The sequence below is a fragment of the Eretmochelys imbricata genome, chromosome 6 (genome assembly GCF_965152235.1).
Source record: "Eretmochelys imbricata isolate rEreImb1 chromosome 6, rEreImb1.hap1, whole genome shotgun sequence".
NCBI classification, from domain to species: domain Eukaryota; kingdom Metazoa; phylum Chordata; order Testudines; family Cheloniidae; genus Eretmochelys; species Eretmochelys imbricata.
In genome coordinates this window covers 84,093,007-84,120,995 of record NC_135577.1, presented here as the reverse complement: position 1 = coordinate 84,120,995, position 27,989 = coordinate 84,093,007, and the positions used below count along the sequence as shown (strand labels likewise).

The 27,989-nt window shown below is 38.5% G+C and overlaps 1 protein-coding gene across 3 annotated transcripts in view; it reads right to left on the bottom strand.

Annotated features, from left to right (window-relative positions):
- Window positions 1-381: 381 nt before the first annotated feature.
- Window positions 382-27,989, bottom strand: part of ARHGAP5 (Rho GTPase activating protein 5) — an 82,123-nt gene continuing 54,515 nt past the window's right edge. For 2 of the 3 annotated variants that reach the window (XM_077819013.1, XM_077819014.1), the window contains exons 5-8: window positions 23,113-23,190; window positions 21,684-21,815; window positions 18,366-18,471; window positions 382-4,218 (exon numbers count right to left, since the gene is read on the bottom strand). In XM_077819013.1, the coding sequence (XP_077675139.1) occupies window positions 3,888-4,218; window positions 18,366-18,471; window positions 21,684-21,815; window positions 23,113-23,190 (647 nt within the window). In that variant the 3' untranslated portion in view covers window positions 382-3,887. Of the gene's footprint in view, window positions 4,219-18,365; window positions 18,472-21,683; window positions 21,816-23,112; window positions 23,191-27,989 lie in introns of those variants that run through there. The other variant, XM_077819015.1, reaches the window with a different exon arrangement.

Sequence of the window (27,989 nt, the reverse complement as noted above, 5' to 3'; positions counted from 1 at the left end):
AGTTCGTAAAGGATAAAAATATTTTACAGGTTTTGTCATTTTCAGGGGTGTCTATGCTTCTTCAGTATATGTGTATATACACATCTTCATGGAGCAATATATTCCTAAAGATGATTCAATTATTGCATGCATCAATACAAGGGGAGAAGTTATCCCTTATTGGAATGCTTTTATACTTAAATATTCAAGAAACCAAACAGCTTTTCAAGTTTTATAAGTAATGTAAGAGATAGAAGAAAACTACTGAATAATAAAACATTTGGTGTAGTCAGTTTGTAAAGACGGACTGCTAAATTTCACCTTGGCATTTAATTGAAAGTTATTGGGTGATTTTGCCTTTAAAATTTTAATAGGCAACTAAACTGAACATTGTACACAGTAAGCATCTTAATGTTTTATTCATTGAATTCTTTATACAGAATAAGTTTCACTGATATTTAATTCACTGCAGTATTCTGTTGGTGGTGCAACACAGGATTACATTAATTATAAACAAAGAACAAAGATCTGACTTTTTAAAATTATAATTTTATATATATATATATATATATAAAAATTATAATATATATATTCATTCCAGTTGACAAATAGCATCACAAATACTGTATAAAAACTGAAATCACCATGGAAGCTAAGACCTACATTTTTTTAAATCTCCAGTTAAGTTTCCCTCTGCATATATTTACCAGAGATATTAGGAACAAAATTCCAGTACCTTGAAAATAAACAAGTCTATGGTAATTTCTAGCAACCACTATTCAAGAAATGCAGAAAACATACAAGAAAAAAATGTTTCTCTTCACTGAAGTCAGAAATCTGTCACCTATACACACTATGTATGCTCAAAATCCATAAAGTTGTGTATATAATGAATTTTAAAATAATCTGTAAAACATTACTTAACGAAATGCCACTTTTCAAACTCAATGTGTGGGATTTAAAAAATATTCAAAGAATAATCTACTGAAAGAACACATTTAAAAGCAATACATTTTAGTAGCAAAATTTGCCTATAACAAAATACATAAAATACTAATCCGAGTTAAAGTGTCAATGTGAGATGCTCAAGACAACATAACATGTTTTCATGTTTATCAAGATACTGCTCTTATGATTATCGTAAAAATGCTCAATTTAAAAAAATTTAAAGCAATGCTTTTCATGGTTTGAACTTTCATTAGAACAATTATAAGACAATTCCATTAGCCAAACTATGGAGAATCAGTATGGAATGACATTATTCCTTGCTTTATAGCAGTACTAAAGATTACCTATAAACTTCACTTTAAAATAGCAATGGTATAATTTTCTAGTATCTTTATTTTCAGTTACTAAATATATAGCCATATAGTATTTTAATATTAATCTAAAGACTACACAAGAAATACTGACAATGTCAGCAAATAGGAGTGTCACACCAAGCTTTTTTTTTTTTTTTTTTTTTTTTTTAAATGAACCTTTTAGTAAGAGCTAAAGACAATTTCTAACCAGGCCAAATATAAGAGCAGCATTTAAACAACTCATTATGGAATAAGTGATGCAGTCATAATAGAATACATAAAAACAGATGATATTGCAAATATTTTTGGATCTATAATAAGCTTAACTTGAAATGGAGTTGTGGAAATGTATTTGTAACATAAAAATACATAATTTTGTAATCAAAGATGAATTTAACATCATGGCCAACTAAACGTATACTTCCACACAGGAAGCAGAAACTTAAAAATGAAATTCACAACACAAAGACTGAAAATTGTTTTACCAGCTAGAACTTTTAAATATAGTTTTCTTTTTAGCCTCCTTCCATTAGAAATAGCCAGGTTTGCTTCATGTACAATTTGATGCTTTGTCTATACCATATATAGTAGAAAAATAAATTCTTTAGCAACCTAGAAACAGTTTATAAAACTCTTGAAAGTTTAATTTTTCTTTGCTAAACATGCCAATGTTAGGCTGACACCTATAAATAAAAGCTATGTAGACAACAGATGTAATGTAGAACAAGTTAAGAATACAACAATTTACAGGACAGACTTTATTATTGTACTTTATCAATTCCTGTGTGCTTTGCAACAGGAATAGGGCTTTTTGTTCTTGTTTTCTTAGAAAAGATAATTACTTGCAAGAATATAACACAAATATCCAGATAATTTATCATATGTATGTACTTCAACAGCAGCCTTGTTTATGCTATCATCTTAATCTAGAATGATAATCCAAGTCATAATTAGAAGTACAATACCTAGGACATAATTGGGAAAGGCAATTTTTATTTTAGGAAAATGGAGTAAATCAAAAACTCTTAAGAGCCTTAATTCTCAAAATCATCTATTTACTATAATACATAGAAGACGATTGCAAAATCTCATTATGAATGAAGATTACAATGGTGACCACCATAAAGCTTTTTTAAACTACACATAACATATCCTAGCAGCTGAGTGAACCAAATTTATTTTTTTCCCCTTTCCAGGCCCCCCCTCAAAAAAGCTATAATTTGAGCATGAAAGAAAAAAACTGCTAAAAGTCTCACAAATATTTTTTACTTATGGCCTCCTCTCAATTCTGCTACAATGTGTAGTCTTCTAAAATGGTTACCACCAATTAAATGTTTAAAAAAAATAAAAATTAAAAAAAGCAGCACTCTTTTAAAGCAAAATTGGTACCAACATGAAAGAAAAAAGTTATAATTAAAAATGGTGCAAAATGTCAGTAATTTTGAATTTTTAGTACAACATACCACAGAAAAAATATGAATACAAATTTGTGATTTTATATATACACTCCAAAGAGGTTAATTGTCAGTACCCAAAGTATTTATTGCTATATATTAGCAATGCATTTTTGTATATCTTTCAAGGGCCACATAAAAATAGATTTAAAGAACAGATTAAATTGAAGTCCTAGATTAAAACATTGTTTGGTTTACAGAATTTTACTACAACAAATTTCATGTTCATGTATGAAAAGTTAATAACCTTATATGAAAATGTCATGAACTATTTTCTACACACTAGATGTGTTCCCAAGTGGGAAAAATTAAAATATCTAAAATATATTAGATTAAGTTTACAAGACCATCAATGATCTTTTAAACATGCAGCTGTTTACAGAATTAACAGTATTACAAAATGTTTAATTCAGTAATGGAACATAAGGAAATAACTAGGAGACATCAAAATTTTTGCACAATATTTGAAATTCACTTTTACAACAAGCATGTCCTTGGCATTGTGCTGTAAGAAATAATAAGCAAGTTTACCCACCCCTCAACAAACTGTCCCACAGGTTTACTTAGAAGTAAAGATGGAAGGTGCAGGATTGTAATATTTTCAACAGTGCATTTTGCATTTTTTCAAAAACCATCCCAAGCATACTATAGCATAAGTAGCCAGGAGGTTACAAAATAAACTACAGCTGGGCCTCAGTTGTCTATACAGAACGCTTGAATGTGAATAACGCTGACAAAAATAGCACATTAAATAACAAAAACAGCCATAAAGCAGGCTGTAAGCACTGAATGTCTCAAAAATGTGATATTTTAAATCATTAAATTTCTATAGAAAAATTTTATTCACAATATATTGTGACAAACTGCCACAGGAATGATATAGTGATTGCAATAAGGTTTCATGCAGCAGCAGCTTTGTACTTTATAGCTATTTTTGTTTTTAAAAATTAAATCTCTCCAGTCATGCTTATCCCATGGTTTTGATCTGCAGTGTGTATGAATGAGGAAATACAGTATGGGTTATAACAAAAATGTCCCATCAGTTTGGATGTGAATTATTTTTCATAAATATGAAGTACATTACTGAATCCTGAAACATGCATGTCTAGCTTTATTTTCTGTCCAATGCCAGGCTGCCTGTGTCTTCTTCTATTTATATAATACCAAGAGGATCTGCTTGTAATTGTGGTTGTATCAGCTGAGGTTGCAATGGTGGTGGTAACTGAAGTGGTACCATGGGTTCCACCATCTGCACTGTGTTGGATGATGGTGGCTGACATGCCACAGGGTTGAAGGTTTCTACTATCTCTCCATTGTAAAAGAAAAACTGGCACTGTTGAATGAAGGTCTCTATAACCGACTGGTGAATCTTGGTGGTAGACAGGAACTCTCGGTTTTCAAAATCAGGTCTCATCAGAGTTGGCCAGAAACAAATTGATAAATTATCAGCAGTCATAAGATTGGTTCTATTTTGCTGGCTAACCCTGAAATGAGAATACATTTTCAGAACACATTCACAAAGAACAATTAAAAATTATATACAAACAGGTCTGATTTTAAATATTTTCATAAACATGATGTTAATTCAAAATAATATTTTTACAAATATCTATTAAAACAATAGCCCATATTCTTAGATTAGTTACACTGTTGCAAATCCAGAAATGAATAAATTATTTCAGACTTACACAGCTAACACATAAGACTTTGACTCAGTGTTTTACTATTCAAATTTGAATCATGGTGAAAATTAAAATGCAGAAAGTTTTAAAACATTTTAAAGTAGGGACAATGAACCTATAGGTAGAGCCCAGCAACACTCAGGGGATTTCCTGCCCTGCAAGGTAAAATCCATTACTTCTGCATAATGTTTGACCTTTGCACTGGGGGGGGGGGACCTACGGCAAATTTTGGAGTGGCTATAGGCCAAAAAAGACCTCCCCTAGCACCGCCCCTGCCTATATGTCTGACTTTTAAATTATAAATTACTTTTTTTTGCCGATCTCAGTGTTCTGATTGGTCTTTGGTTTAATGCAGCTCTATAGCTGCTGAACAATCAAGACCTCTAATGTTGTCTCAGTCCTAGGGATAGCCTTAGGGAAAATGGCACCCCCGAGCAAACTTCTATTTTGGAGGCAGAGTAGGGCTGGACGGGCTCAGGCTGTCAGCCCCAACATGCGCGGGGCTAGGGCTTACAAGTGGAGCCCTGCCATGTGTGGGGGCTTACAGCTCATGAGCTCCACATAAGAACCTTGCGACTCCCAGTTTGGGGACACCTATTCTAGAAGAAAAAGAAGACAGCATGCCTATAAAAAGAGGAACATATATTTAGTGATGTCTAGATATCAAAAGAAAAAAGCAAGTAAAGATTGAAATATTTCACTTGATTATATGCTTTTCATATTGGCCAGTGATAAAACAGTGTCTGAAATTAAGCTGTGCCATTAAGCAAATTCCCACTGTTATCAGTAGGTGTTCTGCTTACATCAAGATACACAGGTTGAAGTGCAACATGTCTCCCCGCACAGTTACTTTGAGGAATACACTGTTGAAAGATAGATGATTCTGCCATGTCAACACTAGCTAATGTCAAAAGAAGAGTATAAATAGCAGTAAGATTAACTTTTATTTTTTAAAATGTTTAAATTTAATATAGCTGGGCAAAGTTGGATAAAATGAATTTTGCGAAATTCAATGGAAAAGTTTTCACCTATTCATTTTGAATGGTTTGAGCCCTCTCAATTTTATTTTTCACAGAATTTCAAAGTCCCATTTTTTTTTAAAAGTTTCTCTTGAGAAATCGCCTCCCAATTTGATGTTTCAGTTTTATATCGTTGACAGCTTGCGCAAAAGCACCACAGCAGCTTGAGTTCCAGCTGACTTCATTTTTTAGGCCTGGTACTCAAGTTCAAGATGCTAAAAAGGTATTTTTAGCTTGGGTGGGGAATAGGGAAAATCTTAAATACAAATAGTTGAGGCCAGGTCATGCATTTTTCTTTTTGTTCTGCAAGATGGAAGCTGTTGAATGAAGGGACATAAATTAAGCTGGAAAGAATAAAAAGGTACCAATATGCTGCTTCAGTGATTATCCAGAGACTCAGAGAAATCCTCCACACTGAGGGAAAAAATTAACTGTATTGTACATTTCAGATATTTGTATAGATTGATAGTTATTGTACACCAGTGGCCTCCAACCTTTTTATGCCAAAGATCACTTTTTGAATTTAAGGGCAACCCAGGATCTACTCTGCACCTTCCCCAAAGCTAAGGGGGAGGGGTGCAGGCTCTGGGCTGGGGCTGAGGAGTTCACAATGTAGGAGGGGGCTCTGGGCTGAGCCTGGGGCAGTGGGTTGGGGTGTAGGAGGCGGTGAGGGGTGCAAGCTCTGGGAGGGTGTTTGGGTGCAGGAAGGGGCTCTGGGCTAGGGCAAAGTGTGAGGGTGCAGGAGGTGGTGCGGGGTGCTGGCTCTGGGAGGGGGTCAGGGCTGGGGCAGGGGCTTGGGGTGCAGGTGGGGGTATGGGGTGCTGGCCCTGGGAGGGGACTCAAGGCTGAGATACGGGTGCACTTACCTCGGGTGGCTCCCGGTTGGCAGCACAGTGAGGCTAAGGCAGGCTCCCTGCTTGCCCCGGCCCCATGCCGCTCCTGGAAGTTCCCCGTTCCCGGCCAATGGGAGCTGCGGGAGCGGTGCTTGCAGGCAGGAACAGCATGCCGAGACCCCTGCCCCCTCCTCTCCCCTGGGACAGTGGGGGCATGCTGGCCACTTCCAGGAGCTGTATGGGGCCACGGCAGGCAGGGAGCCTGCCTTTGCAGCAGCCCTGGTGCGCTGCCAGAGCCAGAGATCGTGATCCACTGGGAGAGTCCCTAGGATCAACCAGTCGATTGCAATTGACGGGTTGGTGACCACTGTTGTACACTGTTGAATCATTATCCTGAAATCAAGACTGTCTCCACAAAACAGGTCTATGTTAAGAGACTGTCCCTGTTGACACACAAACCTTCTATACCGGGGGGCAAAAAATGAAGACTTTCTGTGCTATGAAGGGCCTTGTTTAACCTGCAAGTTTGGAACAGCTCTCTCACTCACTTTCCATTGCTGATTTCCCTGACCATCACCTTTTCTCCTTCAACGTAGCTCCCCTGCCTCCTTTTAGTCCCTGCCATATCCAACCCTTCTGAGATTGCCAGTCTACCCACATCAGTGACTTCTCTAAGTCCTCAGCCTCTCCTCTGTTATCTCAGTAGATAACACTACACTTCCCTTGACTCCCCCCATTGCAAGGTTTGCCTAATCAAGCACAAGCCATGGCTCAGCCCCTGTCCGATAGCTGTTGCTTATTTTAATAAGCATGACTGTTTCACTGTTAACTTGTCCTCCCCTTCCTCACTGGTCTGCTTTATTCACCTGTTGTCTTTCACCATATCTAAGGTCTTTGGGAGCTTTTTAAAATTACACACATATAGCACCTGGCACAATACAGGCCAGATCCCTGATTGTTAATCTGTGCATATATAACCAACATGAATTTGTAGTGACAGGGCAAGAAATAGGCAGTTTTTAACAACTTTTGTCGGTATTTTATTGATTAGGTTAACTATTGATATTGCTCTGTATGTCCTACTATCTTTTGGATCGTTATACACGCTTTTTTTTCAAAAACATATGGTTATACATGCTTCCAAACAGGAATAGGGGATTTTGCCCTTTCAGGGGAGTGACAGAATTTGTAAGCACTCAAGGTATAAAAAAGTCCAAAAAAGATGCATAGGTATTAAAACGGTAAAGTAACAAAGAACAGTACCATAATTAATGCCAATCAATATGGTTTTCTTAAAAAGTTATCTAGTTAAATAAATGTGTGTGTTTTTTGTTTTTGTTTTTTAAAGAGATTATACATTTGGTTGACAAAGGCAACTGTGTTGACATAGACTTCTGTAAGGCATCTGACTTAATATCACATGATATTTGGATTAACCAATCAGCACTATACAAAAATCAACATAGTACACATTATGTGGACTAAACACTGGGACATCCCAAAAAAGAACTGTAAATAGGGAATCATCACACAACATATTTTCTAGGGTCCTGCAGGGATCTGTTCTTGGCCCAATGATATTCAATATCTTTATCAATGATCTGGAAGAAAATATAACATTGCTAGTAAAGTTTTCACATGACAAAATAGATGGAGTGGTAAATTTTAAGGAGAAGTCAGTTCTACTGAGTAATCAGAATTGCTTGGTAAGTTGGACTCATTTGAACCATTTTAATATACTCAGAAATACAAGGTCATACATCTATGAACAATGAACTTACAGAACGGCGAGGGGAGCCCTGAATTTTGGAAAGGAGTGCAATGCTATGCATAAGAGAGCTAATGCCATTATTGGATGTATAAGCAGGGGAATATCAAACAGGACTAGGGAGAAGGTATTATCTCTGCATAAAGCATTGATAAGACAAATACTGTGTCCAGTGCTGGTGTTCATAATTTTAAAAAAATGTTGACAAATTGAAAAGACTTCAGAAAAGAGGTACAAGAATGATCTGAGGTCTGGGAAACCTGTCTTCCTGTGAGAAAGTTAAGTGATGACTTCTTCACAGTCTGCATGTATCTACATGTGAAGAATATGTCTTACAGTAGAGGGGTCTTTAATTTAACAGTCAAAGACAGAATTTCCAATTACTGGAAACTGAAACTAGAGATTCAGACTAGAAATATGGTGTAAAATTTTAACAGTGAGGGTAATAAACCATTGAAACAGTTTACCTAGGAACTATTTACCTATGCTGGATTCTCTGTTACTAGAATTCTTTCAGTTCAGCTATGCTCTCTTTCTACAAGATATGTTCTAGCTCAACCAGAAGTTATGTGCTTGATGCAAGAACTACTGATAAAATGTTATGGCCTCTGTTATTCAGGAGGTCAGATTATGTGAACATAATGGTCCTTTCTGGCCTTACAATCTATGAAACTCACTGGGAAGCTTGTCCCTTGTACCCTGTACTTTATCCAGCAGCAGCAATATGTTAGATTTTTAGGTTCTTCAGAAAATGATATATTTGTTTTATAACACAAGTTCCTGAGAATGAATTAAGCGTTATATAAAATTTTAAATGATTTTAATGCTTTATCATCAGCTCTTGAGTGGAGACGTTAATGAAATGACATTTTTAAAGTAACAGCTGGCTTTGTAGCCAATACACACACACACTCACACACGGTTTGAAATGAGAGTTCCTTGTGATTTAGATGTGATCACAAGAGAGCTCTTGCTTCTTTAAAGTTTTCTAGTTGCAACTGAATTTCTGCTGTGCCTTTGTTTCTTCAATTTAAATGTTCCTATGAAAATGTAGGATTCTGTCCTACTTTGAAATACAGCTGCGTATATTTATTAACAAGAACAACAACTGTTTTCTTGGTTTCAACATATAAAATGAGAATTTCCATCTTGGTGCCAGATCTTTGATATCTGCACTCCTGCCAGGTGTGTGATCTGAGGTAAGTAGAACACCTATTTATTAGGCTAAATATTTCACTACTGTTCCAGCTTTACTGAAAATCAAACTGGTTTTAGATAAGGAATCTTTACCTTTAAAATAGAAAAAAACCACCTGCATTTAGCTGCCTCCAGACATAAGTCTACATCTTGTGCCGCAAAACAGTTAAGGTTTTAGATTTGTTGTTTATCTGGAAATGGGCGGAGTTTTATCTATTTTGGTTTTTAATATATGATTAAGGTTCACCAAGTTCATGATTTGTAGTGTGAAAATAATTGGTTAATAAATCTGATAAACAACTGGGACATTAATCAGGACTCAATGTATACAAATATTAAGACCATTGTACAAGAAAATATTTTCCCATTTGCAGTGGAAGAAGTAATTGCAACGGGGAATATTTTGTGTTAATAAATGTAGTACCTTTATCAAGTAGTATAGGATGTATCAAATATTGTCTGTTTTGAACGTATTATGTCCAGAGATATTTACATACTCTTCCTGAATTAGGGCAATATACACATTCTCTTTCTTAAGAACAACTTCTTATATTTTAATGAGTAGTTAATGCTATCAAAATTCCATGTACAGAATTTTAAAGAATTCAAAAGACAACAGGGAAGAGGTTGCATTTTGTTAAATGCTTGTATTCAAGGATTTTTTTAAAAAAATTGGCTCTTCTACACATAATTGTTTCCTAGGCTACATCTCAGAGGAAAAGTAATAAATCAGTCTGTTGCCAGCTGAATAATTGAATTAAACTTTTAAGAACACTTAAATGTAAACAGGCTAAAATGGTACACAATACCGTGCTGAGAGCAAAGGGAGCAGACTAGTTATTAAAAGGTCATGTTTTACGATAGAACAAATGCTCAGCCTTTAAAATTATCACAGAACCTTCTCCCTTTTCTTCCTGAAGTAATTCAACATGCTGCCTAGACCTACTATCTGGAGCTCTGTTTTAAACTCCATCCTTGACCCTCTCCAGTGAGACTCCCAGCTCTCTATACTTCTCTGAAACTGCTCTCACTTATGTTGCTAATAACGTCTTCAGTGCTAAGTCTCAGAAACAGTATTCTATCCCCACTTCCTGTCAGGCTGCTTTTTACCCTGTTGACCATGCTCTCCCTGAAATCTTGTCTCCTTCAGCTTCCATGACTATTCTCTCTTGGCTCTTCTACCTCTCCAATTGCTACTTCAGTGTTTGGTTTGGAAGATTCTTCTCACTCCAAATAATGAGAGTTCTACTGGGCTTCTTCCTTAGCCCTCAACTCCTCTCTCTGTATGCAAAAGTGATAGATTTGTTCTATCATCTCTCTTCTCTGTGTTGACAACACTCAGATCTACTTCTCTACTCTGAACTTGTTCTGCTCCTGGCCCCAGCTAAAATCTCAGCCTGTCTTTTTGATATCCACGGGTCATCTTAAACTCAACATGATCTTTTAATCATTGCTTCTAAATCCTCCTCATCCCTTCCTTTCTCAGTCACCATGACAAAACCTGCACTCTACCCTGACATGTGTAAGAACTTGAGAGTACCTTTAATTACCCAGCCTAGTCAAGGTATAAGATATCAATAGCTGAAAATATATGGACAATAAGGAAAAAGAATGTTCAGGGGCATGGTGTCTATCTCCATGAAAAAGATAAGTCATATTTCGTATAGACCCCCTTAATCAGTACACTCTCTGTAACTGATATGGAAAGTGTAGACTGCCCCACATTAAGATCACGACAGGTTAGATTGTGATAAATCATAGAAGATAGTCCATTTAACACAATTATTGAAGCTAAGCACATACCAGGGAACTAAAAAGGAAATTTTTAAAAATATCTTTTTTAACAAACAGTAACTGCCATTTTCATTACCTTCCCACATTAGTTTAAACACAAGGTAGCCTAGGAGTCTTTACATTTTCTACTCAGGAGCCTTTGAAGAAGTTTTGAAAATTGCAGAGTTTTTAAATAGAATGTTTGTTTCTTTAAAGCTCTTATGCTGCCAGTCTATTCCACTGGTTTCAGATGACTAGATGACCCATCGAGGTCCCTTCCAGTCCTACAGGTCTATGATTTTCAAATCCTTTTACCATCCATTACTGTGATCAAATTTAAGGCAATCTCTTGCATGAGTTTGGTTCTGCATACTGCATTTTGATCTGGTTCCACTCTTTTAGAGCTGATAACTTTAATATCCAACTTAGCAGGACTTTCTTTCCTAGTGCTCAGAAAGGTTTCTCTAGGGAGATACAGAAAGCTATTTTTGTGGTTTAATTAGCTGGGGAGCCAAATACTTTTTTGAATGAATATCTTAAAAGGATTCAGCTGGGAGCTCACAGAGCTGCAACATGTGACCTCTTATTTAGCATTTTATTTTTCAACATGTTACTGTTACAGTGAACTAAACATAATACTACCCTGTAATGTATTTTACTATAAAATACATTCCCAAATAAATCAAACATTATATAACTACATTAGAAGTCCACGAGAATGCAACATTAAAATTGTATAGCTAGCCATAATTAAGTCCAGAAATGCAATTATGGTTGAATATTCAACTGTATCTATGTCACCTTGAGCCTATGTATTATAAAATCTTTATACTATATTGTGCTATTTAAGAAATATTAGTCATTATGAGATTTTTCTGCTCTAGATGAAGTTAAGAAGAAGAATATACACAATAATCTAAGAATCAGGGTGTTTCTTAATAATCACTTGAAACAGCCTCATCCATTGCACAGATTTTCTAAAATTGGACAAAAAGTCACTATAATGCACTCTACTCTATAGTCACACCAGTTTAGTTTCAGTTGAGTTAATTCTAATTTATACCAGTGTAACTGTGACCACAATCAGACCCAAGGCTTTTCAGGGCATACTCTTGCATTGATGGGATGAGAAATCAGATGACAAAACTGGCCTTTTCACTCTTCTTTCCATTATTCTGAATATTACATATTCGTACATACACACGAAGTCATAGTATGGGGAGTGCCCATCTGCTAGTCTAAAGATTAAAAACAATTCCTTTTTTGTTAAAATCAAGGAAAAACCTTGACAGCATCAAATGCTCATGTAGACCAGATTTGAGGAGACAAATATAAGATTTCACTCCATAAGAAATATTTGTTTTCAAGCAGTTTTATTAAACAAGACTTAAAGATGTTATGAAAAGCCAGGAGCAAAATAGACATGATCCTAAGTACCCCTGTATTCACACCTTACAGGCTACTACAATGTTTGTACAAAATGTCTTGTAATGATTTCCCTCTGTATAACATTACTAGAATATATTTAAAGACAAAGACAGCCTACCCTAGGTAAAAGAGATAAACAGGTCTGTCCTAGACAAAGGAATATGATTTTAACTCAATTTACATATGAGCCATTGTGACAGGGCAGCAGTAAAACCCCTTGAATGCCCTGCCAAAATGCTAGTTAAGCCCTGCTTTCTGGTAGGGAAGCCAGGTGCAGGGGCCCAGGTAGCCAGCAGAGAGCCCAGATGCAGGCCCTAATGAGGGTCAAGGACTTGAGCTAAGTAGCGGCAGCTGGACTGAGGAAGAGAAGGGCTATAAAAGCCCTAGAGAAAGCTCAGTAAGGAGGCTAGCCTGGGAGGGGACAGGAGGCTACAGCTGTCTCCTCACCACAGGAAGGGAGCCTCATGGGCCAGGAGACCCTAGAACAGGTTAGAAAGGGGATAACTGTTGGGGGATAAAGAGGACTACACTGTAGCACTGTAAATAAAAGCACAAGGTTGAAACACTGGAACAAGGCATGAGGACTCTTATTTTGTCAGCCTAAGCACAGGGTACAGGGGAAAGGAGGAGGAAACCTGTGAGGACCCTGTGACAGCCATAAACAAAAACTATCAAGCTAAACCTGCAGAGGCTGTCTTAAGCCTGAACTCTAGAGAGAATTAAAGTGGCTCCTGCCATGAAAGAGACAGGAGACTGAATCCCCAGGTGGCTTTCCTAACTTTATATTCCCAAAAAATTAGCTTTGTTCTCAAAGGACAGAGAAACTCCATCTCTATCTTTTACCTGTGAAGACAAGGGAAGCCAGCACCTTGAATTTCTGTAGAAGGTTCTAACTGAGAGACAGTCAGTCATGCTAGACAAAGAATAATTGATGAGAGAAACCATCCTAGAGACCGTACCTTGCTAGGTTAAGTTATAGACTTTTAGGTTCATATCTTCACTCCTATTATTAACCATCTTTACCTTTATTTATTTTACCTAGCATTACTTAAACTATGTTCTGTTGTTAATAAACTTGTTTTATTTTTCATCTAACCCAACCCAGTGCTGTGTTTGAACTGAACTGTTAACTTCAGTTAAATTGGTAGGCTGCTGGGTATTGTCTCTTTAAAGGAGCAAACACGTACCTTCTGATTTCTCTGAGTAGTCCAGGGGAGCACTGCAGACTTCAGGGCAGACAGTTCTGGGCAAATTTGGGATTGTAGGCGTGTTGGGGTCATCTTGCCAGGTGTAACCAAAACTTGTAGAAACCAGGGATGGAGCTACTGTGTTGTAAAGAGGCTGCTAGGGTCAGAGAGCTGAACAAACGGTTACTTACCTGTAACTTGTTCTTATAAATGTGATGCAGACATGTATTCTATTTAGGTGTGTGTGCATGCACCCAGCACACTGGAGCTGGAAAACACTGCCTAGCAGTATTCATAGGGGCAGTGCTCATGTCCTGTGCCCTAGCCCCTCCCCTGGACAGATAAAGGTGGTACCGCCCCAATCTCCTCAGTTCTTTCACATAGAACATCAGAAGTACAGACTCTGATGCAGACGGCATGGAGCAGGAGTCATGGAATACACATTTGCATCACATTTCAAGGAAAAACAGTTACAGGTAGGTAACCAACTTCAGCCACCTCTGAAGAGGACATTGGCACACACTTGCATATTGGACGACGTGTGTGCATGCAACAATATGGCCTAGCAACTGCACACATATTCAGGCTGTGGTTGAGTCTGCAGCTCCAGACATAGGTGGGGAATTGCCTGGAATCACTCAGCTGGTGGAAATGCTCTTGAACTTGTAGAGTCCATCAGTGTCCCAATGAACTTGATTCTTTGAGTTAGAACCAATGTTGACTTTCTGCTGTTTAGGAGGAGACTAAGAAGACCAGGTAGGCATAGTGTGAAGTGAACCTGACAGAGAACTTCCTCTCTGGACTTCACCCTTAGTAACCAATCACCCAGATATGGAAAGATATGAATACCCCTCTTCTTGAAGCATTCTGTTACCACAGTCATGTATTTGGGAAATCCCAGGAAGCAGAAGATAGGCTGAAAGGCAGCAGACTGTAGTGGTAGTGCTGGACAGCTACCACAAACATGAGGAACCTCCCATGGCTCGGAACAATTGATATGCGGAAATAAGCATCCCACAGGTCCACAGCAGCAAACCAGAAATTGTGATTTAAGGCGGAGAGGATAGTTGCTAGGGTGACCATACAGAATCTCACATATATGATATATTTGTTGAGATTGAAGAGGTCAAGGACAGATCTCTTCCCTCCCTTGGGTTTGGAAACCAGGAAGTATTGGGAGGAAAGCCCCCGTCCCCAGTGCTGCCGGGGAACCTCCTCTATAGTCCCCAGGGCCAACCGAGACTGAACCAGCTTGAGGGGCACATTCTCATAAGAGAAGTCCCTGAAAAGGCAGTGGGTCGGGAGGAGGGATGGAAAGAAACAGTATGGCATAACCCAATCTGATGGTGCTTAGGACCCAGCTTTCCATGGTAACTGAGTCCAAGATATGATAAAAACAAGCTAGCCTGTGCCCAAAACAGATGGAAAGGAGAAAGAGAGGTCATCACTGGGTTACAGTCCTGGACACTAGAGTCAAAATAAGCGCTTGCTGGATGCTGGGGAGAGAGGGAAATGGGGGAATGGGAGAGCTGGCAGGTTAAACTCAGAACCAGAGAACCCTCTCTTCTGGGATCTGTGGCCCTTCCAGGAGTAGTCCTTCTTCCTTACAGGAAGGGAGAACTGTCCGAAGAAACGTTGCTGTGTTGACCGCAATAGTGGCATCTCTTTATGGCCAGAGTATATACTCCCAAAGAACAGGACTTAGCTATGGAGTTTTTAAAAGAGTGCAGGGTTTCATCATTTTTTTCCTGAAAATAAATCCCAACCATCGAACGGTAAGTCTCCAATGGTCTGCTACATCTCATGTGCAATGCCCAAATTCTGCAGCCATAAAGCCCTCCTCATGGTCACAGCCAATGCTGTAACTCTGGTTGCGGCATCTACCATGTCCAGAGCTAACTGCAACAGTCTTGGTCACCATACGGCCTTCTGCAATGAGTGCTATAAACTATTCCCTGGGAGGATTCTGGCAACTTATCCACAAACTATATACATGGCTGCCCAATTGACAAGAGTCATATTTAGAGACCAACACCCGATGGTTCCCAATGCACATTTGCATGGAAGAGAAAGTATAAATCTTCCTCCCCATTAAGTCCATCCTTTTGGACTCTTTGTCCTTAGGGTTGGACTTATACCTTCCCTGCCATGCCCTGTAATTTGCTGCAGTTTCCACCAGAGAGTTAGGAGCCAGATGGGAGTAGAAACCCTCAAAACCTGGCATGCGAATGAAGTACCGCTTCTCTGAATGCTTTGCCACGGGAGGCAATGAAGCTGCAGTATTCCAGAGGGCTTCTACAGGCTCCAAAAGAGCCTCATTCATCAGGAGGGAGAGTCTCCCTGAAGCTAATGATTGGAGAATACCCAAGGTAGTGGCCATATGCCTTAGGAGGTCCTGATAAGACTTAAAATCCTTAGGTCACTGAGGGAGAGAAAGGTTCTGGTACAGGACAGTCATCCAGGGAGGAGGTTTGGTGCATCAGCGACGGGTCCTGTTCTTGCACCATAGGATCTGATCGCAATAACTCCGGAGGTCCAGGGGGAAACAAGCTAAGCAGTTGCTTGCAGCCGAGATGGCCTGGGAGTGGGAGCCATCAGTGGGACCAGGTATCTTGCTCTGATGTAGGTCAAGGAGTGGGACCTCAGGAGCAAAGAAGCATCCGAGGGCTTCCAAGGAGGCCACTGGGCATACAGTTTAGGCATTGTTGGCCAATAGGGACTGGGCCAAGAGCCCTGTCCCAAATGCAGAACAGATGCCCATCTCCGTACTGATGGTGATCGAGGGGGATCTGTGATGCCAATCTGATGACAAAGGGTAGGATGACACGGACCTGGAGCTTCAGTAGTCCTGGAGCTTCTCTGGCGACAACGGAGCAAACAGACTCATCTAAAGTCCAATATGGGGGCGGCATCGGTGCTGAAGAGGAATGGGTGATCAGCAATGGCAGTACTGAATGAGAGAGTCCCATCCAGTACTAGGAGAGGCACCAGTATCAATACTAAGGGCAGCACTGAAATTGACAAAGGAATCTGCTGCCATGATGATGGTGCTGAAGGATGCACCCACATCAGGGGCCATTCAGTACTGGGCCCAATGTTGGCCTCAACTCCACAGTCTGAGGCCCAGATGGTGCTCTGGTGATGACGAGCCCAGGAGCTCTGCAACATGGCCACAAGATGCCAAAGGCACAAGAAAGGACAAGGCTGCAGAGGCCATATCACCAGCCAACTCTTGAACCAGTGGAGAGTCTGGGACTGAGAGGCAAAGAAGGTCGATGCTGTTTGCTATGTTGCCAGCATTGAGACAGTTGCGTGGTGCCAACATCATTGGTACCAGACTCAATGAATGCCCCATGACCAGAACCAGATTCAACACTACAGGCTCTCTTAGTGGTACCAGGGAGCAGTTAGACGATACTGCTCCATCCTGTGTGCTGGTGGGAGTACACTGCTCCTTTCAGAATATCAGGAGAAGCCTCCTCAAGCCCTGGAATGGTCCAGATTCATTTTATGGGATCTCTTCCTCGCCATACCAGAGGAGGAAAAACAACAACCGCTTTTTCTTCTTGGGAAAATGCCAGAGCCCAAGCATGGAGCAGAATCACTTGCCAGATCTGAAGGTGACTGCCAATCTGGCACTGAAGCCCTCATTTAAGTGGGCCTCCTTCAGGTGCTTGTCTCTCACCACCCGAGTCCTCACTGTGAATGACTTGCAGATGGTGCACCACTCTTTAATGTGTCCCTCACCAAGACACAAGCACCTTATGTGGGGATCACTGTTGGGGATGCCCCCCGCACCCACCCCACGACAGACAATGCTTAAACACACAGGGCAGCCGACAATTCAAACTAATGCTATACTAACACTAAACTTAAACTAAGTGGTACTATATTCAAGAAAAAATTCTTAGAAACTGAGACCGAAAGCAGAAGGTGAAAAACACCACATGGAACTCCGTCACTATCCACAAGTGGTCAGAACGTACGGAGGGAGTCGGGACAGCATTGCCCTTATATGGCCTGGGGAGAGGCTAAAAAGTCACAGAATATGAGTGTGCTCATAACAGGTACCGCTAGGCAAAGTTCTCCAGCTCCTGTGAACTGGGTATGCACACATTAAGTAAAATACACAGCTGCATCTACTTGGAGAACCAGGGCTCCACAGCACACAGACACTCATGATACTGCATGTTTGTCTGCAGACTGTAAGCCACAGCAACAGAGCATTTAAGGCACGAGGGTTACAAAGCAGGCAGTGACACAACCCCTTACTGATCTAGACTGCAGAACATGACAGTAGATTAAATATTTATTGCATTCTTACGTTATTTAGTTCATTGTATGGTTTTGTGCTGAATTTTAATTAAATAACTCCCAAATCTACAAGTGTTGCACGCAACTGTCTCTTCAACAGAGACATTTACTCAAGGTAGAGCAAAATTTCTTATATCCCACAAAATAGTGATAGTTTCAGATTATCCTACTTCAATAAATCACAGTTTATTTTTCAATTAATCACAAATTAATAAGATAGAGTAAGGCAAACCTATTACACAAACCATGAACTCTTTTCATTTCAAATTAACTTACGTTTCAAATCCACTTTCTTGCATTCCTTTTTTTTTTGCCCTTAGTATCAGTTTGGTCATGCGTTCAATATTTTTATTGACAGATGAGTGATAAGACCATGTAAAATATTCAGTAATTATTAAATAGATTTTTAGTAGTGATAACAATACTAAACCTGTTTAGATGAGTTATTACAAATTTGAAGACATCGTAGTTCACAGGATGGAATTTCTTCACAATTTCTTTTAGCTCATGCAGTCGTTCTGTCTTATCCAAGATCTCTGTAGAGATAATAGCAAAACACCAATTTTCCCTATATATTTAAAAGGAAACCTTTACAAATGGTGCTGCCAATTCGTCTCATGAGTTTGTAGGGACAGAAAGCATCCATACTGGAAAGGAATGCCAAGGTGAGAAACAGTATTTGACAGTTACATGAAGAATTGTATCTAGACGAACTATTGTATAGTTCTACTTCTCTATCATAGGTAGAACACAGTCGGTGCCTGATAAAATTATTTATCTGTGTTTAATGTTGGAAAATCATTTTAATAGCTCATTGTTGGCTTGTGAGATGATCATCAGTAACTCACTTATGAGTCAGATTTCCTGTCAGATTCCTCTCTGTTTTCACTGTTACTACCCAAAATATTTTATAAGACTTTTATTCAGAGACAGAAGATTCCCAAAATTTGGGGAGAGGTTGTTCTAATGCATGATTTATGCCCATGAACTGAAAATATGTTAAGCCCATCAACTAGTCCAACTGGTGAAATAACATGATTGAGCCTGGGACAGAGAATTTAAAAACCACTCAGTTTAAAAGAGAAAAAGTTAGAAACTAGCAGAAGCAGGCAAACATACAAATTTTAAAGAGCAAGTACGGACAACAGTCTAGAGAGTAAATTAACAGAGAAGCCTTCCCCACACTATTAAAAGTGCAATGTACATAGGCTAATTTTTCTGTATGGATAGCAATCACAAGTTTATCCAAACCTTTGCAAACAGCAGCTGCAGAAATTATTTGAAATAAATTTGTAATTTTAGGGTGAGTTCTTGGTGTTTAGATATAAGGACTGGCAAATAAGGAAAGATCATTCAATATAAAATAAAAGAAGTTTAAGGTAGCAGTAATAGAAAGAGCCATTGGAACGGACCTAATCTCTCTCAGAGTAACAGCCGTGTTAGTCTGTATTCGCAAAAAGAAAAGGAGTACTTGTGGTACCTTAGAGACTAACCAATTTATTTGAGCATAAGCGAGCTTAAGTGAGCTGTAGCTCACAAAAGCTTATGGTCAAATAAATTGGTTAGTCTCTAAGGTGCCACAAGTACTCCTTTTCTTTTTGCTAATCTCTCTCGGAAGTGATATGACTAAGGTACCCTCTTTGTCTGATATTTGGGAAATATTTTGTGGCTCCCAGTGGAGCAACAGGACTGGCAGTTTTAGTACTGCTGAAAGTTGCAATTGCAGCAAAAGGACTGAAGCTTCCTCTTGATTCTCTAGAAGACAGTTGGTTAGACAAAAATAATTATCCATAATTTCTTCAAAGGCTGATAGAATGAAAGTTCAAAGAACTGGAACATAAAGGATGCCATCATGCATTTCTCTGGGTAGCCCACGATGTATATGCGAAAATTTCTTGAGTTTTAAAAATTGAGAGAGAGTGGGGTCAACTGCCCAAATGATATTGCTAAAGGAAGTGATGCTGTTTTACAGCTTAAAAAGGACTGAAATGGAATTGTGTTCAGGGCCAGGAACTCAGTGTTTGTCATATGGAGGAAGAGACTTCTAGTATGTTTTCCTATTTAGATGGTGTTAGGATTATTACTTTCTTTAAAAAACAACAACAACAACAACAAAAAAAACAACCATCAATTTTGATCCATCAATTTTACTGTTAGTGTACATAATATTTTTACCTTATTCTTCTGACTGGTAATGCTTTATTAAAAATAGGGAACAAATAGTCTCTAACCCAGACTCAAAATAATGCTACAATTAAACAATATGTAGGCACCAGGGAGTTTCCACTCTGCCCTGAACATGCAAACACTTTCTGTGGAGTTAATGCCATTTGGCATCTAGTTCATTAAAATGTTATCTGCATGATTTTATTACTAAAAACAAATTTGAAATGCAGGGCCATACAGCACAGCATTAAATCTGTTTCCAAATTGGGATTATTATTCTGCAACAATAAAATTTAATTTATGAACAGTCTTTACTTTTTTTTTTTTTTTTTAAACTGAAAAAGAAAATAATTATGAGTCTACTAGATGTCTGGGAGCGGGTGGGGGGGGAGAATGCCCCCAGACAGGGAAGGAAAGTGAAGTTCTTCTCCTTTTTCTCTTTTCTTTTTAAGCCAAAGGAACAACACACAATAAAATACAATAAAATACTAGCCTGAGTTATTTTAGGAAGAACAAAGGTAACAAAACAAACACTACTTATGCTAATGACACAGATAAGGAAGGGACAACTGCTCGTTCTGTCAGAGGCCAAAGGCGGTAGAGAAGGAAGTGAGGGGGGTTCGCCCGTGCAGTGCTAAATAGCCTCAAGGCAGACCAAGAGGGAGGGAGAGCACATACGTGGGCTCAACTGGACACTGCTACCAAAAATTTCCCATTAGAGATGCAGGGGCACACAGACACCTAAAGTGGAGCACCCATAGGGACACTACTCGAAGAAGAACAGCTTTTCCTGTAAAAAAAGTATTTATGGATATCAACTAGATAAAGCCAAAACATACAAAGATACATGTGTTAAAAGGTAGGTTAATCTAGCTGGTCTTCCGTACCAAGTTTCCAGATTTAGTGTGATGAATATACTGTCATGTTTTGGATAAGAAAACAATACTATTTGTGTCATAGTTCCACCCTGCAAAAATATGTAACATTGGCTTATGTTTATGGAATAGTTTGCTGCAATCCAATTCCCTGACCTAATCTGATTCAAAGAAGGCCTTCAAATGGGGGAGATCCATAAAAGTTATGCTTTTCAGCTGTAAGTGTATGAAACATAATTGAAAGGTAAACAGATTTAACACTGTATAGTTTTTGGGTTTTTTTAATAAACGAATTTGGGAACATTCCCAAATAAAATTAATATTAAATATTTTTAACTTATAAACCTTTTTGAACTAAGTATTTATTTCATGCATGCTTCTATTACTATTCTATAAATTTCATCTTCAACTTTACTACAGACTGGCGAAGCTAATTCTTTCAATTAAATGAATTATCCAAATAAGACAAAGAATAAAATCACAATTTGGTCTGAGATATTAATTAAAGGTTTTACTTCTTTATGTAATAGTGCTCATTCATTTTAAAGAATGTCATTTTAAAACTGCACAGACACACCAGAGAGCACCAATTTATTTTAAAAAATTCAGTTTCACAAGAGCTAGTCATGTCAAAATATAATGAATTTAAAACCTACAGTAAGATAACCACAGAACATAATCAACAAGAGACTAGATTTACTACTTACTTGATGCTTCTACCAACTCTGGATGTAGAGAATAAGGTATTAAAGGATCTGGCAGATCTGCAAAGAAAGCTTTAAGAGCCCCTGCCACAGCATTTACTGTCACTTCCATAGATTCTAGGTTGATATTATGATCTGTGAGACACAATGAAACAGCAATTTATTAGTGTAAGCAAAACCAACAGCTCTCACTGCACATACCTTATTTTTAAAAAGTATCTATAATATAAAAAAGGATATACCACCAAAAATTCTATTGCAAAAGTAACTGAATGAAAAGGTCCACCACTAGGCAAATACATGCCTGCAATCATGCTCTGATCCAAACGTGAGTAAATCCACTAATGTACCTATACAGCTGAAGCACTAAGATATTTTAGATAGATATTTAATATATAGATTTATATATTCTGTACAGAAGATGTTGGCTTCAATGTGGCAGAGAAAAAAATCTAATTTACTCTTGCCACTGTCTATGATGAATGTTACTACAGGAATCAAGGTCAGAGTGTTTCTATATACATGACTGGGGCAGTATATTACAGGGTCAAGTTCAGAGAGGAATACTAATAAATACTACTAATAATACAGGACATCTTCCCTTGGAGATCCAGATTATAACCACAATACACTATTTGCATTCAAGTACATTCTAACAAGATGAATAAAGGCTCTACATTGCACTGGAAGTGGACTACCTACATTTAACATTTTAACAAGATTACTCAAAATATAATTCACTAGAATAACAGAATCCTCATTAGTCATACATCTTGCTTTTTAATTAGAACATGAATGCCAAATACTAATAAATATAAATATTTATCCAAAAATACAACAGTTAAGCTATAAAGGAAGTAGAGGCATTTTGGCAAATTACAGTTGAGAAATGTCAGTCAGAACATAAGAACTGCCATACCAAATCAGACTAGTGGTTCATCTAACCTACATCCTGTCTCACAGTGACCAGTAACAGACAGGAGTGCTCTTGGATTCTTCACTAACACTAAGGGCTTGTCTACATGGGAACACTCAGGAAAATTAATCCAAATTAACTAAAGGTATCAATTTACAGTGGATTAGTTAAACTGCATTAAACCCATGTGGACAAACATTCAGAATTAAAGTGGGTTTAATTCACTTTATTTTAATTCACTTCCAAAATCAGTGTTCCGCTTTAGGAGTAGTAAAGGGGATATGTTAAAATACACTGTTAGAAGTAGAAGAACTCAAGAACGAACGACATTCATTTGAGCAATCTAAAAGAAATTAGAAAACAAAGTACCTGAGTTCTTATGAATAATATTTAATTTATAACAGCAGGATGCTAGAGTGACCAATACTGAACCCCAATTCCCTTCCAAAAATAGCTATTAAGAATAATTCTGGAGAAGAGACTTATTGCTGTACCAGGAAAACCAGCTACAATTACCTTGATCAAACTGTTTCTGAATGTTGTCTTGATCAGTTTTATTCCCACTAACACGGTAAAGGCCTTCAGTGCATAGTCCTGGTTGGGGAAAGAAAAAAACTTTTTTAAACATAAAAATATATTTTACAGAGCAACAATGAGATGGACATACTGTACATAAATATTCATTCATACATGAAAAGTAGAAATTAATGTGTTCTGCACATAAATTGATTCAAAATAATTTGCTGGATATTACATTTATATAGGAATTACCATATTGTTTCAGAACAACAGTCTATCTAGTCCAGTTTCTTGTCTCTGACAATGGCTACGTTTTAGTCACAGGTATTTTTAGTAAAAGTCATGGACAGGTCACAGGCAGTAAACAAAAATTCACAACCCATGACCTGTCCATGCATGACTTGGGTGCTCTGGAGGGGGGTGGCCTGGGGGCACCATGGGTGTTCAGGGGAGGGGTGTGGCCAAGGGCCTTCACTGGTGCTGGGGAGGTCTAAGGGGCTGGCAGGCTCCCTACCCAGCTCCACACGGCTCCCCGGAAATGACATGTTCCTCAGCTCCTAGGCGGAGGCATGGCCGGGGGGGCTCTGCAGGCCCTGCCCCTGCCCAAAACGCCAGCTCCACTGCTCCCATTGGCTGGGAACCATAGCCCATGGGAGCCTGAGCAACTCTGGCAGCCCGAGGAGCTCTGGCAGCCCCTGGGCCAACCACACCAGCCACTGCAGAAGCCACGGAGATCACAGAATCTGTGATCTCTGTGACAGACTCGCAGCCTTAGCCATAATATATGCCTGCATTAGACACATGTGGAATAATCTCCCCACCACGAAAGAGATCTGCTTAAATCATGAAGTCCAAGGTTTAATATAATTTCTAAATGCACTGTCATTAACAAAAACTTTGGATATATATATATATATATATATATATATAAATTATTATAAATATATAATCCTTTTTTGAATCCTAATAAATTCTTTGGATCAACAACTTCCTGTGGCAATTACTTCCACAATTTAATCACATGCTGAGTGAAAAAATTAGTTCCTTTTATTGGTTTTGAATTTTCTACCTTTTAATTTCAGTGAACATAGCCTGATCTTAGTTAAAAAAGAGAACAGATGACTTTGAGATCTACCTTCTTTATATCATTTATTATTTTATATACTTTTATCATGCCCCATCTTATTCATCTCCTTTCCAAGGCAAACAATCCCAATCTTTTGAGAGTTTTCCAGGCCTTTGATTATTCTCATCAATCTTCTCTGAACCTCTTCCACCTCGGCCATACCCTTTTGAGTTGGGGTGACAAGTATTACAAAAGTATTTCAGCTGAGGCCGAAGCATTGATTGTATAAAAAGGATTATGTTTTCAATATTATCCTCCATTCCTTGGCTACCCTAACATCTTGTTGGCTTTTTGGCACACTGCACATTTCCATTGAGCTGTCACCAGTGACACCAAAGTTGCTTTCTTGGGTTGATAAACTTAATTTAAAATCCTCTAAGATGTAAAAGTAGTTTAATTTTTTTCCCTCTAATGTGCATAACTTTGCATTTGTTGATGTGAAATTTTGTTTGCCATCATATTGACTATTCACCTAGCTTTAGGTCTGTCTGTAGTTCCTTACAGTCTTCTCTGGTCCCAACTAATCTAAATAACTGTGTGTCATATGCAAGTTTTGCTATCTCACTACTCACTTCCCCCACCACCTTTCCCAGACCATTAATAAATATATTAAACCAACTCCAGACCTTGTATGGAAAGACCTAGCTGTTAACCTTTTGCCATGTTGAAAATTGACCGTTTAATCCTACTCTGGTTTGTCTCCTAGCCAATTTTTGATCCAAGACAGTACTTTGCCTTTCACCCTGTGCCTACTTAGTTTCTTTAGTAGCCTCTTGCAGAGGACTTTGTCAAAGACTTTTTGGAATTCTACATATATTATATTATGTCATCTAGTTCTCCTTCATCCACTGCTTTACTGATACATTCAAAGAATGAGATATGATTTTCCTTTGCAGAATCCATACTGATTAGACTTAGCAGATCAAGAGCTTCCAGACATTTTATTATTTTATTTATAATTGTCAAATCACCAACCTACCATGTATAGATGTAAGGTTAACCATTCTACAATTCCTTGGATCACTCCAATGGCCTTTTTATGGATGCAACATTTGCTACCTTCCAATCCACTAGAACAGTAAATGTTTTAATAAAAATGTATTGTTAGCAGCTCAGCTACTTCCTACTTGAGTGCCTTTAGAATTCCTCAATGTACCACCTGGGCTTGGAGCCGGATTCTATTTTAAATTACCATTTTGCTCCAGCACCTCTTCGCAGAGTATATAATCTTTGTTATCATGAAAAAGCATGCTCAGGCTAGGAATCTTCCCAACATTGTGGGTAGTGAATATTGATAAAAAGAAAAGGAGTACTTGTGGCACCTTAGAGACTAACCAATTTATTTGAGCATGAGCTTTCGTGAGCTACAGCTCACTTCATCGGATGCATACCGTGGAAACTGCAGCAGACTTTATATATACACAGAGAATATGAAACAATACCTCCTCCCACCCCACTGTCCTGCTGGTAATAGCTTATCTAAAGTGATCAACAGGTTGGGCCATTTCCAGCACAAATCCAGGTTTTCTCACCCTCCACCCCCACTCTTTACACAATGTGCATGATAATCAAGTTGGGCCATTTCCTGCACAAATCCAGGTTCTCTCACCCCCTCACCCCCCTCCCAAAAACCCCTTTTTGGGAGGGGGGTGAGGGGATGAGAGAACCTGGATTTGTGCAGGAAATGGCCCAACTTGATTATCATGCACATTGTGTAAAGAGTTGTCACTTTGGATGGGCTATCACCAGCAGGAGAGTGAATTTGTGTGGGGGGGTGGAGGGTGAGAAAACCTGGATTTGTGCTGGAAATGGCCCAACCTGATGATCACTTTAGATAAGCTATTACCAGCAGGACAGTGGGGTGGGAGGAGGTATTGTTTCATATTCTCTGTGTATATATAAAGTCTGCTGCAGTTTCCACGGTACGCATCCGATGAAGTGAGCTGTAGCTCACGAAAGCTCATGCTCAAATAAATTGGTTAGTCTCTAAGGTGCCACAAGTACTCCTTTTCTTTTTGCGAATACAGACTAACACGGCTGTTACTCTGAAACCATTGATAAAAAGAAGTCACTTGGCTTCTCAGCAACATCCTTATCTTCCTTAATTACTCCCTTTAATCAGTGGTGATCCAGCAGATGCACAGATTCTTTCACAGGCTTCCTACTTTTGATACATTAAAAAAAAAAGAAAAAACTCCTGCTTGTTTTTGTACCTTTAGCTATTTGCTTTTCAAACTCCACTTCAGCCTCTCTCATTTTCTTCCTTCTTAATGCCTGCTGTAATTTATGGTACTGTTCATTGACTTCACTATGGTCAGATAAATACATTTTGAATAATTTCTGTTTGGCTCAAATAGCCTCTCGAACTTTGCCAGTTAGCCATAATGGTTTCCTCCTTGCTTTCCCGGTTCCCTTTTTATTCAGCAGTATTCACATCTTCTGTGACTATTATTGTTCTTCTTAGTAGCATCCAAGTCACATCCACTGATTTTACTTCCTTTACTTCTAAATTTAGGGCCTTTTTGGCTACCCATCTCATTTTATTGAAATCTCTTTCTCTATAGTGTAGTGTCACTGTGACTTTTTGGTATGCTACCTGCTCTTCAGATACTGGACCTAATTAGATTACAGTCACTGTTATTTAGTGGGTCAGTTATGGTCACCTCTTGAACTAGCCTCTATGTTGCTTAAGACTAAGCCAAGAATAACTTCTGCTCCTGTGTGATCTAGAACAAGCTGTCTCAAGAAGCAATCACTTAAGCACTGAGAAATTGTTTCTCTGAAGACGGTTCCATTGTGCCATTTGACCAATTTGTACGTTATCATTAGATTTCACTGCCTCATTGATCTTTCAACATTATGCACTCAATTTCCTTTTCTTCATCTGGAGATCACTAGTACTGCCCAACTAATATATTTATAATTTTTTCAGGTTGAAATTTGTGGCCATATAAGATTCAACTGTGTGGCCACTCAGAATTTTTATCTTGTTAGATTCTCTGAAATCCCTTATATACAACCTTACTCTCCCAACACTTCAGTCTAGTCTGTCTTTCCTGTGCAGGTATTATCATATCCCCACTGGCTTTTATACTCCCACCACATTTCTGTAATGCATGTTATATCAAGGTCCTCATCCAGTACAAGGCATTCCGGTTTGCTTATTTTACTATTTAATCTTCTTGAATTTGGATATAGACATTTACAGTTTTTATTCGGATGAAGTGCCTGTCTTTATTTAACACCTTAATCTAACACCTTGCTGAGTTTGCAGAATTTACCTCTGTGTCCTTATTCTGTCTGCTCTAGTTCAGTTGTAATTTGCACCCTATCCTTTACTGGATTCGCAGATACCACTGTATTTACCATCTTTATCAGATGACTCTGACTTGTGTGCTCCTCAGCTACGGTCAGCTTTCCCCATTTATAAATTTAAATATTCCTCCAACATATTATTTATTTTACGTACCAAACTCTCCACCTTCTGAGTCTGGGGCTTCTCCTCACTGGAGACAGGCCTTTCTCTGCCTAGCTCTGTAGATAAAGCTATCCCAAACAAGGATCAGAGACTTCAACTCCTCCCACCCACTTGATTATTGATGATTAGTGTCCTGAAGCTGGCATTAAAGAACTTAGTACAATGCGTAACTCAAAAAGTCTAGGGGTATGTCTACACTACAGATGCTAGAGCGGTACAGCTACAACACTGCTGCTGAAGCACTGTAGCATAGACACTTCCTACATTGAG